Source organism: Falco naumanni, chromosome 2 (genome assembly GCF_017639655.2).
Source record: "Falco naumanni isolate bFalNau1 chromosome 2, bFalNau1.pat, whole genome shotgun sequence".
NCBI classification, from domain to species: Eukaryota; Metazoa; Chordata; class Aves; order Falconiformes; family Falconidae; genus Falco; species Falco naumanni.
In genome coordinates this window covers 1,000,599-1,017,716 of record NC_054055.1, presented here as the reverse complement: position 1 = coordinate 1,017,716, position 17,118 = coordinate 1,000,599, and the positions used below count along the sequence as shown (strand labels likewise).

General features: G+C 58.5%; 1 protein-coding gene and 1 pseudogene across 1 annotated transcript; both read left to right on the top strand.

Moving 5' to 3' along the window:
- The first annotated feature begins 1,660 nt into the window (after nt 1–1,660).
- Nucleotides 1,661–3,911, top strand: LOC121083213 (annotated as a pseudogene).
- A 1,330-nt stretch (nt 3,912–5,241) lies between these two features.
- LOC121083212 (nuclear mitotic apparatus protein 1-like) lies at nt 5,242–13,736 on the top strand. The gene is made up of 6 exons (XM_040583351.1): nt 5,242–5,640; nt 11,076–11,144; nt 11,278–11,388; nt 11,470–11,936; nt 12,067–12,271; nt 13,619–13,736. The coding sequence occupies exons 1-6, from the start codon at nt 5,242–5,244 to the stop codon at nt 13,700–13,702; spliced, it is 1,335 nt and encodes a 444-aa protein (XP_040439285.1). The 3' UTR covers nt 13,703–13,736.
- The last annotated feature ends 3,382 nt before the right edge of the window (nt 13,737–17,118 follow it).

The following is a 17,118-nucleotide window of genomic DNA, read 5'->3' as shown; positions in this document are numbered from 1 at the left end:
ATGTCCATCAGTAGCCTTCTGACAAGGGCTTGCTAAGTGCTAAAAGAAAAACTGCTGAAGTTGTAAGACTCGAGGACACGAGGTTAAAATAGTTGTGGTAGGGAGAGATCCCGACCTCCTACTCAAATGGCCCCCCCGAAGAGAGTGAACCCCTGCTCGGGGAGCATGCCCAGTAAAGTTAAAATGAACTGTACCTTCAAATTGAAGCGAGGAAGCAACTAACCAATATTTAGTTAGCTGTAGACTTTGGGCAGAACTAACCAACTTCACTGTATAAATATGCATTGTGAGTACAACTAGGTGTGCAAGTTAGGAGGAGCGACCCCCCTTGCACCTGGCGCTGCAATAAACACACCCGCTTTATAACTTACCCCGAGTTATGGAGTTTAATTCCACATGTCAGCACCACTGTGAAGAGCCTGGGCATGGCTGAGGGGCAGGGGCAGGATCTGGGGGTCTCCCCTGACCTCCCCGCATCTCCAGCTCAGCGTGGGCTTCTCCACCCAGAAGCTCACCAGGGCCGAAACGGGCCCTGGATGCCAGGGCCACTTGTGTTCCCCAGGCATAATAATTGCGTGCTCGCACCCCTCTTACCCACTCGGGTGCGGCCCGAGGGGTATGACCATCCCGTTTCCCCCGGCTACCCCTGGGGTCAGCAGAGGCCAATGTTCTAGAGGGGCACGTGGTCGGGGTATCAATAGCACCGCATAAACACGCTGTTCCGTGCACACGCAGGTGCGAGTACGTCTCCAGAAAGGACCCGAGGGGCTGGATATTGAACGGTGGAGGGTGCCGACGGGGCGTAGCTTTTTTCTTTTCCTTCCCACACAAAATTCCACTATGCTTCGTGGGTAGGCAAAACTCTACTCTTCAACGCTGTTTCTCGATGGGTAGTTTTTCCATAACATGTGGGATCTCCAGGTTTAAACCCTGGTGCAGGAAAACCCCAACAAGTACACATATGGCAAATATGGGTTTGAAGCTCTGGGGCACACCAGGTTTCCTTCCCTTGGGTCCCACGACCATGTGTCACAGCTCATCGTTTGTGAACAATTCCTTAGGGGAGTGTTCTCATGGGCTCAGGGATTTATCTCCCATGTTATCAACTCTGTTACGTGCCTTGGACAAAACAATATGGAAGGGACCAAGCCCATATCCCATTTGTTACGAATCCGAACAGGCCAACCTGGGGACAATGGGATATTAAATTCGTGGTATATGGGCTCACCGTGGGGTCTCGATACATACCGGATCCCACCTTTCCAAGGGGTCCAGACCCCCTGCTCAATGGGCAGCTGGTTGAGGTGCCCACCAGGCCCCTCTCTGCCAAGCTGCTTTCCAGCCGAGCGTCCACAGCATGTGCTGGTGCCGGGGCTTGTTCCTCCCCAGGGGCAGGACTCGGCACTTGTTGCACCCAGTGAGGTTCCTGCCAGCCCCTTTCTCCAGCCACCCCTTTCTCCAGCCCAGCCTGGTCCTGCGAAGGCAGCGCAACCACTGGGGTGCCAGACACGACCACCCCCCATTTTGTGGGTGCCAGCAGTGCCCAGTGCCAGCCCGTCCCCACTGGGGTTGGGCACCGAGGGTGTCACACTCCCACCTGCGGAGATAGATGGATGGAAAAGTCACAGCACCGGGGCAGAGGAAATATTTAACATTCCAGATGGGGGGGCACTGCGGGAGGCTCCCAGCCCTGCCCCCCCAGCCACTCACCAGCAGGGGAACCCATTGCTCTTCTTCACTAACACTGCCACCACGGGGGCTTGTAGAAGCGGACGTGGCGGGGCCAGCTGTGGCGTCATCTCCACCAGACTGCGACCCGGACATCGTTGGGGAGCTGCACCAAAAGCATGAACTCTGTGTCCACAAGAACTGCGTGAGTCCCTGGGGCTCGACACCCCCAACGGCCCCCAGTTCCCAGCCCCACACCGCCGGCAGCCCCTGGCACATGCCCTCTGTTCCCCTCTTGCAGTACCACGCCAGCAGGCTCAGACAGAGAGGGGCCGATCAACACGGCTTCTACGGCTTTCTCAAGTCTCCGCGACGTCAGGCGGGTGATGAAACGGACAGCACAGAAGGTGAGGCTGGGGGCCACGTGCCCCCAGCGCTGTGCCCATGCCTCACGTCCCACACTGCACGGGCCGGCAACCCCTAGGGATGCTCTGGCAGCCGGCTGCAAGCAACCGCCAGATGCTCTGTGATTCAAAACGACCCATTTCTGTGGGAGTTGGGGACTTGGAGAGGAGCGGTTGCTTTATCAGTGGCCCGGTGTCCTTGGCCGGGTGGCCCCCCAAAACGTGGCACGGGTGAGGGGCAAACCGGGATCCCCAGGGACATGCGGTGCTGACGCCATCCACCTCCGTGCCGTTCCCAGAGGTGCTGCATCTGCCGGCTGCCGGGAGCCTCCATCTCCTGCTGTGGCCGGCGCTGCCGCCGGATGTTCCACTTCCCCTGCGGCAGCGAGCGGGGCTGCGTCTCCCAGTTCTTCGGGGAGTACAGGTGAGTGTGGCTGCCCCGCTGGGCCTGCTGCGGGGCTGTGCAGGAGGAGGAGAAGGAGAAGGAGGGGGAGGAAGGGAGGAAGAGGGCTGGGGCTAAACTGCTACCTCCATCCCGCAGGTCCTTCTGCTGGAGGCACCGGCCGGTGCAGCGAGTGAGGGCGACGCAGCAGGACCAGACCCTCTGCCTAATCTGCCAGGACGAGGTGGCGGGGCGGCCCTGTTATACCACCATGGTCTGCCCCGGCTGCGCCAGCGCCTGGTTCCACCGCCGCTGCATCCAGGTAGGCGCCATCGCCCCGGTCCCTGACATGGTCAGCCCGGTGGTCACCCCATCACCCAGCTGCGGGGGGCGAACGGGTCCCTCCCGCCACTGCTGATGCCGATGACACCTCTGCCCTAGGGCCAGGCACTGTGCTCGGGCCTGCACTACTTTCGGTGCCCTCTGTGCCGGGACATGACAGCCTTCCAGGCAGAGATGTTCCGCTTGGGCATCAAAATCCCCGACAGGTCGGTACCCTCCCCGCTGCCTCCCTTGCCCTCCGCAATACTCCAGCTGATCCCCTCTGGCCCTCCTGGGTGCCGACGGGGTGTCCCCCAGGCCCCCGGTGCTGAGTGCTCCCCTCTTCCCACAGGGATGCTGCCTGGGAGGAGGAGGGCTCTCTCCTCGACTTGGTGCTCTGGCAGAGCTCCTGCGATGCCGACCAGTGCCTGTGCCCTCTGGGCCGCGACCAGGAAGAGGAGGCAGGGTGAGTGCCGGTGGCCCCGGACCCCGCAGCCCCAGTGAGGACACGGTGCCTTCGTCTCCTCTGACGGGCAGGGGTGGAGGTTCCCTGGGATGCTGAGCCAGGCATGGCGCAGGGTGCGTCCTGGCAGCTCAGCCCCGGCTGCCAGGACGGGAGCAGGGTAGAGCTGGGCTCGGCACAGTGCCGGGGCTGTCGGCCCACAGCTCGGGGACCTTTGGTGGCAGCGGGTACTGTTGCTCTCCGCAGGCCGTGGAGACTCCTGGTCTGCAGCTCCTGTGGCTCCCGTGAGACCCACCAGTGCTGCTCCGCCCTGGAAGATGCCACCAAGTCCTGGGAGTGCAGGGACTGCAGCGGCACGCACAGCAGTGAGGGGGGCAGCGGGAGGACAGGATGCCCAGGGCGTGGTGGCTTCCACAGCCACTGGGGACTTGGGGACAGGCGCTGTGACGCATGGAGGGAGGGAGCGTGGCAGGGGCTTGTTGTGCTCATCTTCTCCCTGCCCCTTGCAGTGCCTGACATTGTAGCCGGACCAGACTCTGGTCCCCTGGCGCAGGGACCCTGGCACAGCAATCCCAGTAAGGTCACTGGCACAGGCTGCCCAGAGGCTGTGGAGCCTCCTCCTCTGCAGACGTGCCAGCACCACCTGGACACAATTCTGTGCAGCCTGCTCTAGCAGGGCCTGCTTTTGCCGGGGGTTGGACTAGACGATCTCCAGAGGTCCCCTCCAGCCCTGACCATGATGTGGTTCTGTGACCCCTGGCACTTGGGCTGAGGAAGAAGAGGCCAGGCTCCTCGAAGGACAACCTGACATGCAACTACCCTCCCAGTTGCTGTGCAGGGAACGTGCTGTTCCTCACTAACAGAAGCTGGAACTTTGCCCGTGGGCTTGCTGATTTGCATGAGCACTGCAGGGCAAGAGCCTTCGCTCTTCCCCATCCTCTTTAGAGAACGGAGACAGTGCGGTGTTTGACATTGATAACACGAAGCTGTGGCCTTGCTTTGACGATGTGCAGCTCTGATCCTGCAGCAAAGATGTAAATAACTTTGAGGGAGTATGAGAAGAAACCTGGATGAGACAGAAACAAGGGGGAACGTGATCTCACCTCTCGAAGATAAGGGAACAGCAGGAACAGCAGAGTCGCCTGTAGTGAGCAGGGCCTGGGTGCATGGACAGTAGAGCTTCAGAGATAATAACGCTTTTAGCAGCGCACGTACAGAGTATAAATTATAAAAGCTGTAACTAAGTAACAATAAATGTCTTTGCCTCACAACCCTTGCAAGATCCGTGCCTCGTATGCCACAGTCCTCCAGTGCCGGGCAAGTGCAGATGCTCTGAGGAGGGAGCACCAGCCCCCACAGGCCCCGCTGCCATCCCTGTCATGCAGCAGCTCCTCTTCCCTGGGCTCCCTCTGCTGTGTCCCGGAGCCCTGGCCTGGTGCGATGGCAGAGCCAGCCGCAGTAACGCGCATGGGACTTGCCCGGTCCCCCAGAGCCACCTGGGTGCTGGTGGGGAAGCCGGGGCTCACCCTTGGCCAGGCCATCCCACTGGAGCTGCCAGAGGGGCCAAAGCACAAGGAGTTCCCCACGGATGGCAGGGACAGGCCGCAGAGCCCCGTCGATGTGGAGCCACCCCCTGCAGCCCCTCGGCCACGGTCACGCATAACCTCGCTGAGGAGCTCATCCGCATCGTCCAGGACACCCTCGTGATGGCCATGGGGTACCAAACGTTTCTGCAAGTGCTGATGGCCAAGTGGCAAGGGGCGGCCTGTGCTGGGGCCCTCCCCAGGGTTCCTTCCCCCCTGCTCACCAGGGAAGAGGAGCAGCCCCAGCCAGGGGGTGCCAGGGCTGCTGGGGACCAGAGTGTGGCCCCAGGGCCTTAGAGCCGAGCTGCCGGGGGAAGGTGCGGACACGGACAAGGCTGCGGGTGGGGACAAAGACCAAGATGAGGACACGGGCCCGGGCACAAGTAGCCCTGTGCAGCTTCCGTACCAGCATCTGGCAGAATGGCGGCATGGTGTCGGCTTCGGAGAGCCAATCACGGATTCGTTGTGAAGCCGCTGTATGAGCTACTGAAAGCTTCCTGCAGTGGCTGTATTGCCTGGACAGAAGGGGGTAACGCTGCTTTCACGCGCCTGGAGCGAGCTCTGACGGAGGCCCCCGTGCTGGCATTACCCGTGCTTTTAATAAAGACCTTTGATCTTTTCACCCATGAGAGAGAAAGTACAGCCTTAGGAGTTTGGCACAAGTTTTTAGGGCCTCAGCGGCACGCTGTAACTGACTTCTCCCAACAGCTGGATGAGCTGAGCTCAGGATGGCCTGGATGCCTTCAAGCAGCAGCAGCAACTGGGCTGCTGATTCACGAGGGGCAGGTTACCGTCTGTGCACCACACTTCCTCATGACGGTACTGAAACAAAAAGGAGGACAGCAGCTGGCCCCGGACCGTTGAGAAAGTCTGCTCCAGCCCCCAGATCTCAAGAAGCAGGCTGGCAGCTGTATGCTGGCGGCAGCAGCTGCCCCCGAGAGGGATAACGATTGCCTGGGTGCGCTGGAAGTACCATCGACGACCTTAACAGAATCACAAGCTTTGCCCGCAAAGGTCTCTGCTCGGGAAGCCGAGCTGATTGCCCTCGGTTGCACTATCTAAAGCAACTGAAAAGGGATTCAAACTGATGGGTGAACACGTAGAAGCAAATAGAAAAAGTGTTTTACAGAATCGGCTGGCGTTAGCTTTATTACCAGCTGAAGCACATGGAGTATGCGGGTACGTAAAACTAGATGCCGGGCACCGTTGCTTACATGTCCCAAATGCTACCGAGGATCTCCAGAAACAACTGGATGAGATGCAAAGGGCTGCTTCAAGAGTTAGGCGGGCGGTCAATAACCGGACGCCTAGCGAATCCCTTACAAACTATCCTTGTTATAGGTATCGCTGTCGTAGTTTTGTTGACAACATGTAGCTGTATCAGATGGAACCTCCCCGGAAATCCATGTTGCAACGCGAGCAAATATTGTAGTTATCTGATCTAAATGAGGCTTTTGATTTTGAAGAGGTTCAAAGCCTCCAGAGAAAAAAAAATAAAAGGGCGTGGGGGTGGTGTTGAATGACGCCACCACATAGATAGGGCTCTATACACATTTGTGGCGCACTGTTCTGTCAAGGGGGGGTTGCTGGCTGAGCAAAGGGACAAGACAACCACGCTCTGCTGTAGCGAGTGGCTGGAAGTTACAGAAACCGGGGCACAAAGCTGAGGCCGCGCAGGCTCAGGCTTCAGCCGGCAAAGCGCCCATGCGGCTCGCAGCCGTGCCCGCTGCGGGGCTGGCACACGGCAGCGGCCACAGGGGCCCCGCCACGGAGCCCCACCACAGTGGGTCTCGGCAAGGGGAGATGGCTGCCAGACCCTGGCAGCTGAGAGCTCCCGCCCAGCCAGGCTCTCCCTGCTCTGGGGGATGCTCAGGGAGCCCCCAGCCACCCCCGGTCACAGCCACGAGGCCTCTGCAGGGTCCCTGGGCAGCTCAGGCTGAGACTGTGGGGGCAAACTAAGCTGGGCAGAGAAATGGGACTTTTCCAGCATTGTTTCCCCAAGTGCTAACCCATGCTCTGTCTGAGATCAATGCTGCTGTAAAGCGACCCACCTCTGGCCACATCTGGACCACCCTGTCTGGGAACACAGATTCTTCTGTGGTTCTGGAAAAAGATGCAGGAGCAAGCACTTGCGGAAGGGGATATCGATGCTGCAACCGCCATGGGGGGCAGGGTGTTAGCCTGCCCAGTGCTTCAAAAGGATGGTAAAGCTCCCCCCGAGTGGGAACCTTTCAACTGGGGAGTGATAGAGTTAAGATCAACTCATATACAGCATGGAATAGGCCCACCTTATGTTCAATCATTGTTACATAGTATTTTCACAGCAGAGCTTACTGCTCATGATTGCTGTTCAATTGTGCAAATTATATTGACCCCTATGCACATGTTAATGTTTGAGTCAAATTGGAGGCGCTTGGCAAATGAGCAATCACTGATGAATTTAGAATACCCCCAGGACAATCCACGTTTTGGGGTGGGGATTCCACAGTTGATGGGGGAGGCTCCAGTTAAGTCTCCTCAGTTACAAGCTCACTTACATCCCCTGCAGCAGGGAAAAGAATTAACTCTCCAAGCTTTATTGCAAGTTCCGGATCATGGCACTCCACAACCGTCATGGACCACGATAAAACAAGGCCCAAATGAGGGATACGTGTCATTCCTGGATAGGTTGAGAGACACCTTGGACGAGCAAATACAGAATGGGTCAGCCAAGGAAGCATTGTTACTTCAATTAGCTAAGGACAATGTGAATGAGGATTGTAGAAAGGTGATTGCAGGCATGGTGCATTGTAATCCCACTTTAATTTTAATAGAATGAATGGGCATACTGTTTGGTAAACAGTCGATGTAAGAAACCAGCATTTTACAAAATACTGTAGATCTAAATTTAACGCTTAAGGACAGTTACTTGTAGATGGCAACAGAAAGCAGGGAAACGGGAGGAGGAACATGGGGAGGAACCGTGTGATGATACAAATGAATCCTCCACAACAATTCCAGGCTTACGCAGCCAAGTCACAGCCCGAACTTCAGGGAGCGCCGGATAGATGTTACCACAGCAGCTGCTCACAATAGAGGATGATAAAGTACCGAATGCTGTGGGACCCATCGGCAATAAAATGAGTGTGCTGTTGCTTGGATGTTCTAGTGCAACATTACAAGGGTTGTTTGCCTTACCAGGAGTCATTGATGCCGATTACATGGGTCAGATTCAAGCAATGGTCTGGACCCCCACCCCCCCATGTCAATTCCTGAAGGTAACTGGACTGCACAATTAATTCCTTTCCAGGCACAACTTAATTATGCCCATGACAAAGTCTGGGGCAAAGAAGGGTTCGGTTTGACAGGAACACCACAAATTGTCTGGACTCAGAGCGTACAAAATGCTCAACCAATTCTAACCCGTAAAATCACCTTTGCCAAAGGGACTCCTTCTGCAACATGGGTGACCAGAATGATTGACATGGGAGCAGATGCGACTGTTACATCTGTGCACATCTGGCCTCACACTTGGCCTGTCTGCTCAGCAGGTTCCATATTGGTGGGAGTGGGTGGTGTGACACAGTGTCCAAAGTCAGTATATGGTGCAAGTTCAAAACCCTGAAGGCCAGACAGCAACAATCCATCCCTATGTGCTTGATGTCCCTATGAATTTGTGGGGACGGGACGTTTGGGGACAGTGGGGAGTTGTTATTGGTACCCAGAAGGATTTTTAATAGGGCCACTGCGATGGAGGGCATACAGAGACCTACCCTGCCTTTGACTTGGCTGGCAGATACCCCTGTTTGGGTGGAACAGTGGCCCCTTCCCGAGGAAAAATGTGTAGCCCTCCAACAATTAGTTAAAGAACAATCAGCACAAGGACAGCTAGAACCTTCCTACAGTCCTTGGAATACCCCTGTGTTTGTGATTAAAAAAAGAAATCGGGCAAATGGCATTTGTTAAAAGATTTAAGACAAGTAAATGATGTAATGGAGGGAATGGGAGCCCTGCAGTCAGACATGCCTTCCGCAACGATGATCCCGTGAAACTGGGACATTTTGGTAATTGATTTAAAAAATCGTTTTTTTTCAGTATTCCTTTACGTGAAGCTGATAAATACCCATGGATAATCATGCTTTCCTTCAAAATTAAACCCCAAAAGCTAAGATGGGCTCTTGCATTAAATTTGCTTTTTCAATACCTAGCAGAAACAACATGACTCCTTGTATGCTGCGATGGAGACGGGACGCAGCTTGATGCAAGCAAATGTCAATTTATTGTACAGAAGCACGAGTTTTTATACACTTTCAGAAGCTGCACGTTTTAAACAGATTGGTTCTTGAAGCTAAGCCTTGCACACTAGGCAATCCCTGATTGGTGGTTAACTGCCATCAATTAACAGCAAGGTGTTACCTTTCCTTGGCGCCATCCGTCCCCCACTCCCCTGTGCTCTCTCAGCATGGCTCATCATGTTAATTGTTGTGTCTATTCACACTCCTTGTCCTCCCAGGGTTAGCGACCTACAAGCTCGAGCACATTCCCCCCGCCATGCTGCTTTCCAGCCCCCGCCATGCTGCTTTCCAGCCCCCGCCATGCTGCTTTCCAGCCCCCCGCCATGCTGCTTTCCAGCCCCCGCCATGCTGCTTTCCAGCCCCCGCCATGCTGCTTTCCAGCCCCCGCCATGCTGCTTTCCAGCCCCCGCCATGCTGCTTTCCAGCCCCCGCCATGCTGCTTTCCAGCCCCCCGCCATGCTGCTTTCCAGCCCCCGCCATGCTGCTTTCCAGCCCCCGCCATGCTACTTTCCAGCCCCCGCCATGCTACTTTCCAGCCCCCGCCATGCTACTTTCCAGCCCCCACCATGCTACTTTCCAGCCCCCACCATGCTACTTTCCAGCCCCCACCATGCTACTTTCCAGCCCCCACCATGCTACTTTCCAGCCCCCACCATGCTACTTTCCAGCCCCCACCATGCTACTTTCCAGCCCCCACCATGCTACTTTCCAGCCCCCACCATGCTACTTTCCAGCCCCCACCATGCTACTTTCCAGCCCCCACCATGCTACTTTCCAGCCCCCACCATGCTACTTTCCAGCCCCCACCATGCTACTTTCCAGCCCCCACCATGCTACTTTCCAGCCCCCACCATGCTACTTTCCAGCCCCCACCATGCTACTTTCCAGCCCCCACCATGCTACTTTCCAGCCCCCACCATGCTACTTTCCAGCCCCCACCATGCTACTTTCCAGCCCCCACCATGCTACTTTCCAGCCCCCACCATGCTACTTTCCAGCCCCCACCATGCTACTTTCCAGCCCCCACCATGCTACTTTCCAGCCCCCACCATGCTACTTTCCAGCCCCCACCATGCTACTTTCCAGCCCCCACCATGCTACTTTCCAGCCCCCCACCATGCTACTTTCCAGCCCCCACCATGCTACTTTCCAGCCCCCACCATGCTACTTTCCAGCCCCCCCCATGCTACTTTCCAGCCCCCACCATGCTACTTTCCAGCCCCCACCATGCTACTTTCCAGCCCCCACCATGCTACTTTCCAGCCCCCACCATCGTCTCCCCCTTCCTGTTGCACAAAAAGAACCTTTGAAACCCAACAAGTCATTAGTTTTCATAAGCACTGTAAAAAACAAGGTGTAAGTAATAGAATTAACAGCAATTCCCCAATTAAGGTTTTCAATTAAGGCCCAAACCCCCTCACTTAAGTGTTTCCCACTTGCATTCCTGCCACCAATCCCTCAGACCCCCTTTCACCCTCCCCAAAAATGCAATCAATGCATCGGGAGAGACGAGGGGGTGGGGGAAAGGTTTAGCTCCTTTTCCAGATCTATAGGACCTGGATCAAAAGGTTTATCAGTGTCAATAAAATCATTGTCCGAGTTGTCCTGTTCCCGTGCTTGCTCCTGTGCTGTGAGGGTCGCTGCAATCACTGACAGAAGCTTTGGGGGCAGAGGAGGTGTGGACGGAATCGCCATCGTTGACAGTATGTTGAGAAGAGTCTCGCTGTCCTTATGCTTGGGTAGCGCAAGCCTCCTCCCTGCAAAGACTAACATGGAGCAGCTGTGTTTGCCTGCCTCAAGTGTGGTACCTGCAGTACTGGGAGCTTGCTCCGTGAAGGTACAGCTGAACAGCCCCCCGGGGCAGGAAACCTCCGGTGTCCTGCTCCCGGAGCTGGAGGGGAGGGACATGCTCCTCCACTGGAAGATTGTAGGTGGGAGTCTTGTGCCTGGAGCTGGTCTAACTGACCCATACTCTTTCAGGTGGAGGAGCTGAATAAAAAGCTGACCCAGCATGAGAAGGCTGTCCAAACCCAGGAGCAGAGAGTTAAGGTAAACGGGGACCAAAATCCTGCAGGGCTGAGCTCTTGGCCAGCCCGGGAGCTGTTGGTGGCTCTCCAGGGGCTTCAGCTGGGTGAGGCAGGGGTGTGGGGTGCCTCTAAGGCAATTTCTTCCCTGCCCACAGGTGCTAGAAGGGGAACTGCAGGCAGAGGCCACCCGCCAGCAGGAGAAGGTGGCAGAGCTTCAGGCACAGCTCACCCAGAAGGAACAGGCAGCCAAGCACTACAAAGAGCAGGTATGGCAGGGGCTGGCCTGGCCCTGCTGCCCCCATGCCCCCTGAGGAAGCTTGATGGGTTTTCTCTCCTTGACATCCTAGATGGAGAAAGCAAAAATGTGCTATGATGCAGTGAAGCAGCAGAACCAGGATCTGGCAGAGAAGCTGAAGGCCATGAAGCAACTGCAGAAAGAGAATGCGGAGCTGCAGATGGAGTCAGAGAGGTTGGCCAAGGAGCTGGAGCAGAGCATCCTGCAGGTCAAGGAGTCAGAACTGAGCTGCCAGAACCTCACCAGCCAGGTCTGCAGTCTGGAGGCTCAGGTGGGCACAGCACAGCAGGACTCCACACCCTTCCTCCTCCTCCCCTTTGTTGCTGGCTCTCTGAGGATCCATCCCTTCCTCCTTCCCATCCAGGTGGAGCTTGCCAATCAGCAGCTACAGGAGCTTGGCAAGTTCCAGGGGGCAACAGACACGCTGAAGGGCCAGGAGACTTTCTGCCAGAACCCTGCTGATCTCAGCGCTGACAGCCTTGACCTCAGCGGTGGTGAACAGGCACTTAATGCCACCAGGTACCAGCACACTGCAGCTCAGCAGAGGTCGTCCTGCTGCCAGCATTGCTAAACCCCAGTGTCCCCAGTTCTTGCTGTTCCCTGAGGGCTTGGTAAGCCTGTCCATGCTGCTGTCATGCCCCATCTGCAGGAAGGCTGGCTGCCCACAGCTGGAGGCCTCGGTGCCACCAGGCAATGAAGAGTCACTGGCGTCCAAGCAGCTGCCCCGCAAGGCAGAATCCCTGGAGAGCCTCCACTTGGCTCCGCGCCACAGCCACAGGCAACTCCACCTGGGGACCAGTGCCCACTCCCTGGGTGACCTCTCGCTTCACTCCGGGGACAAGACCCCACCGACCTTGAAAGTGAGCAGTGGGTCCCCTGGGTGTGGGGCAGGACGGGGATCCCCTGCAGAAAGAGATAAGGTTTGCTGTGCCCTGCAGCCCAGGGCTCACTGGGGACTGGAGGGAAAGACAGGGGGTGGCTTGGGGAGCTTACTTCCAATGCTCTTGCAGTTGGCTGGGGCTGCAGCCATCACCGAGCTACTCCGAGGAAGCCTGAGCTGCTGTGGGGCTCTTTGTGCCCCCTATGTGCCCTTGTGCCGACGACCGGTCAGCCCTTCAGAACCCATGGTGTGGACAGGGGGGTCCCAGGAGGTGCAGCCTTTTATCCGCTTCCTCCCCTCTACCTGTCACCCCGTGGGGCAGCAGCCAAGCAGCTGCAGGGCACAGCACCCCAGGAGTGCTCCAGCCCCGGGCAAGGGTGGCTCTGGGATGGGCTATGGGCTTTGGTGCCTGGGTGTTGAGGTGGGGGGGCAAGCCCTCATGTCAGTGCAGGCTGGGGGATGAAAGGATGGAGAGCAGCCCTGCCAAGGACTTGGGGGTGCTGGGGGATGAAAAGCTCAGCATGACCCGGCAATGTGCGCTCACAGCCCAAAAAACCACCCACACCCTGGGTGCATCCCCAGCAGCGTGGCCAGCAGGGCGAGGGAGGGGGCTCTGCCCCTCTGCTGAGACCCCCCACAGCGCTGCGTCCAGCTCGGGGGTCCTCAGCATCAGAAGGACACGGACCTGTTGGAGCAGGCCCGTCGGAGGCCACGGAGCTGGTCAGAGGGCTGGAGCCCCTCTGCTGTGGGGACAGGCTGGGAGAGCTGGGGCTGTGCAGCCTGGGGAGGAGAAGGCTCCGGGGAGACCTTAGAGCAGCTCCCAGTGCCTGGAGGGGCCGACAGGAAAGCTGGGGAGGGGCTTTGGGCAAGGGCAGGGAGCGGTGGGACAGGGGGGAATGGCTTGAAGCTGAGAGAGGGGAGATTTAGGTTGGACATGAGGAAGAAACCCTTCCCCGTGAGGGCGGCGAGGCGCTGGCCCAGGCTGCCCAGAGCAGCTGTGGGTGCCCCATCCCTGGCAGGGCTCAAGGCCAGGCTGGACGGGGCTGGGAGCAGCCTGGGCTGGGGGGAGGGGGCCCTGCCCCTGGCGGGGGGTGGGACTGGCTGGTCTTGAAGGTCCCTTCCAGCCCAAACCCTTCTGTGATTCTGCAGCTGCCAAAGCCATCTCCTCTCCAGGGTGCAGCTGCAGAGGAGGCAGAGAACAAGAGGAAGGTTTGCCCTCACCCATTTACTGCACTGCTGGGGAAAGAGACAAACACAGACCCTGGGGACATGGGAGTGACAAGGACCTGCCTAGCAGGAGGGAGCAGACGTCCTGGATTACCTCTCATTCCTCTCCCTCAGCTCCTCCATTTCCTTTGGCTCCAGCTGGTCTGCAGTTTGCCTCTTGTTGAGCAGAACTAAGTGATCAATCCGCTGCTGCATCACGGTGATCTGAGCCTCTGCGGAAGGTGGCAAGAAAGGACCAGTTACCATCTTTTTATGTCACCTGAACCCCACCAATAGCACAGCGGGGGATGCGTTTCCTTCTTCCAAGCTGGTGAGGAGCCGCTGCTTAGAAAACCTTTGCAGCAGGAGAGGAAAGAGCCAGGTTGCCAGCACTGGTGCTCAGCATGGGTGTTGCTTCAGTCATGGCTCTTGCTGCCCAGGGTATATAAGGGAATAGGAGAGGGAAGAAGGATCCTGGAGGCTCCATGTTCACCTGGGCAAAACCCCCGGGGTGGAGACAGCTTTAGATGCTGATGGCAAGACTCCTACACCTGCCAGCCTGCTCCAAATCATTTGGCAGGGGGACCAACAGCCATCTCAGAGTTGCAACAACAGCATCAGAGCTGTCTTGGCTCCCATCAGCAAGGCTTTCAGCATCATGCTTGGCTCCAGATTAACGGGGAAGGGTCCCCTTGGTCCACCACGGGGCCAGGCACAGCAAACCAACCTGCCCTGTCTGCTTTGGAAAGCAGAAAAGCCCCAAAGCCACAAGCTGTGCTCACTTGGGGTCTGGTAGGATGGACCATGCACAAGCACAGCTGTGGTGGGGTCAAAGCCATAATACAGTCAGAGAAACCAGGCGAGGTCTCAGCCCCAGAAACCCCTCCCCACACCCCAGCATGGCCCACTAGCAACTGACCCTTCTCCATAATGAGCTTGAGATTCTCTGCCAGCTCCACCTCCAGCTCATCCCGGTTCTGTCTCTCAGAAGCCAGTTGCTGCTTCAGGCGTTGCAGCTGGAACTGAGGGGTCCGCATGACTCCCCCCACGGGCAAGGACGGTGTGCTGGGCAGCGGTCTGCCGAGAGGCACACCATTAACTTACCCAGGGCTGACCACAGGGCAATGTCTCTCCCCGCACAGTCAAACCCGCTCTGGTTCCCCCATCTCAGAGGGGGTCACAGTGATAACTTCAAACCCACCCCAAGACAGGGGAGGACCACAAGCTGCTCTGGGAAGTCTCTGGGCCCATTAGGCTGAAATGAGCTGGGCTAAAAGGAGCCAATTACAGCCCGACCTCAATCTCACACCATACATCCCCATGTCAAGCCTGAGCAGTTTGGAAGAGGACAACACCATGGCAGAAAAGGGTCTGTCAAGTCAGTGTGCAGCCCAGCTGCATCTCCAGGTCCCAGAAGGTGTCATTTGTTCCTCCCTCCCCTTGCTCCCCCTCTGCCAGCCAAAAGGCTGAGGACGTACGAATCTGAGGAGGACACATTCTTCAGCTCCAGAAAACGCAGTTCTTTCTTGTGTGGGAAGGAGGACAGCAGGGAGTGCTCCTCGGAGCTGCTGCTGGATGCAGACAACGGTGCTGCAAAGCACAAGCGAAAAGCAGGCTGTGACCTTCACATTAATACCAGAAGGGAGGGTTTAGCAGCTGAAATCCCAGGTGCACAGGAACAACAAATTCCAGGCCAGGGAGCCATAAACCTGCCTTACAACCCTGCCCCGGCACTCCACTCCCACCACAAAGCTGCACACATCCCACCTGCCTCACTCCTCCAGCAAAAGCAGCATGTGCCACAAAGGCTGGGATGCTGCCAAGTGGGAAGAGCCTGGCAGGCATAAGGCAGCCCTGCTCTTACAGAAGAGCTTACAGGGGACAGCACTCAGTCCTGGGCTGAGGGGATCTGGATGGTGTTGCTGCTTTTATGACTTGGCAGCTACAGCAGCACAAACAGGGGAAAAACCCACAATGTTTTTATGCTCTAGAAAAGTGTCATCCATGCCGGTTTGGTGCTTTTTTTCGGCACAGGAGCCGTACAGGAAGATACAAGCAGCGCTCAGCACTCAGTGTGCCACAGCACTGCCCTCGGCAAGGTTATGGACTGTCTGTCCCACTCGGAGTTGGCATTTGGACATCACCACAGCAAAAAGGAGGGAACCCAGGCTGCTGGGGGCCTGGAGCTGGCCCTGCCCACCCAGGAAGGGGCTGAGCTCCCACCGCGGTACTGCCCGAAGCTGCTCTGCTGTCCTCCCAGCTGCGTGGCCACTGGCCCCCAAAATGCCAGCAGGGTGGGAACCAGGGCTCCCTCGTCCCCCACCACCCGGCTGCTGGGACCCCTCAGGGGGCAGGCTGGCTGCCCACTCTGCCCCCGGCCAGGACACAGCCACAGGGGCTGGAAGGAGCCTGCAAAGGTCACCAGGCCCAAAACAAGCCCGGTGAGGCAGCAGCCAAGCCATCTGAGCACTGCCAGCTCCCCTTCCCACTGACACCAGTGCTAAGGAGAGCCACCTGCCAGGGGTGGGGGGAGCCCCCAGGCACTGCTGCACTGAATGGGGGTGGGGATGAGCCCTCCCACTGTTCCCAGGATGGGGGATCGCCGCCAGGCACTCTGGCCACCTCCACGCTGGCCATCCCCAGTGTCACCGAGGTAGTCCTCCCGGCAAGGGAGCTGGTGGGAACAGACCTGAACAGTGGCAGAGGCCAAGCAGGGCCCCCACCAAAAATCACCCAGATGGGGAGGGTGCTCCTCAGCTTCTTGCCCCGTGCTGCACCCTGACGGGCCAGGAGCCTGCCTGGGATCCACAGCTTTTCCCGGGAACACCCAGCACATTACAGCCACAACGGCTCTGGGGGACACGGAGCTCCCACTGCCTCTGTCAGCTCGGCTGGGGAGCGCAGGCTCCTCGGCAGGACAGGTCCCCCCTGCAATCTGGCTGAAAACCAGTTCCTCTCCCCCGCAGCCGTGGCACACGGCCTCTCGGCACGCAGCGCCCCTTCGGCCCCACAGCCAGGGGGGCAGCACGCCCGGGCCGGGGCCTCTCCCCCAAAGCCCTCCCGACCCCCCCCGGCGAAACGCGCGCCCTGAGCGCCAGCTCCCGCCAGAGCCGGCCGCGTCCTGCCGAGCGCTCCGGGCAGCGCCGCGCTGGGCGCTACCCGCGCCAGTCTGCGGGAGCGCCGGCGCCCAGCGAGAGGCTGGGATGAGCGAGGCTGCCCGCTCCTGCCCTCGCCACAGCCCGGCCCGTCGCTGCCGACGCCAGCCGCCCCGAGCGCTCGGCCAGCGCCACCACCGCGGCCCGTGCCGCCGGCGCTGCCCGGATCCAGGCCGCAGCAGAGCGGCAGCGGCGGGGAGCCCGCTGCACCCGCACCGAGCGCGGCAGCTGCGGCGGGCGCTTCCCAGCCCCGGCCCTGCGGAAGGGGCCGCGGGGGGCGGGAGCCGGGAACGAGCCGCGCCGGCCCTGGCGGCATCGTCCTTCGCCGCCCCCCGCCAGCGCCCGCTCGGTCCCGAACACGGCGCTGCGCGGCCCCGCGGCTCCCGCCGGAGGGACGCGCCCGCGTCCCGATGCGAGTCGGGGAGTCACAGCGCAGGGGTCACGGCGCACCGGGGCGGGA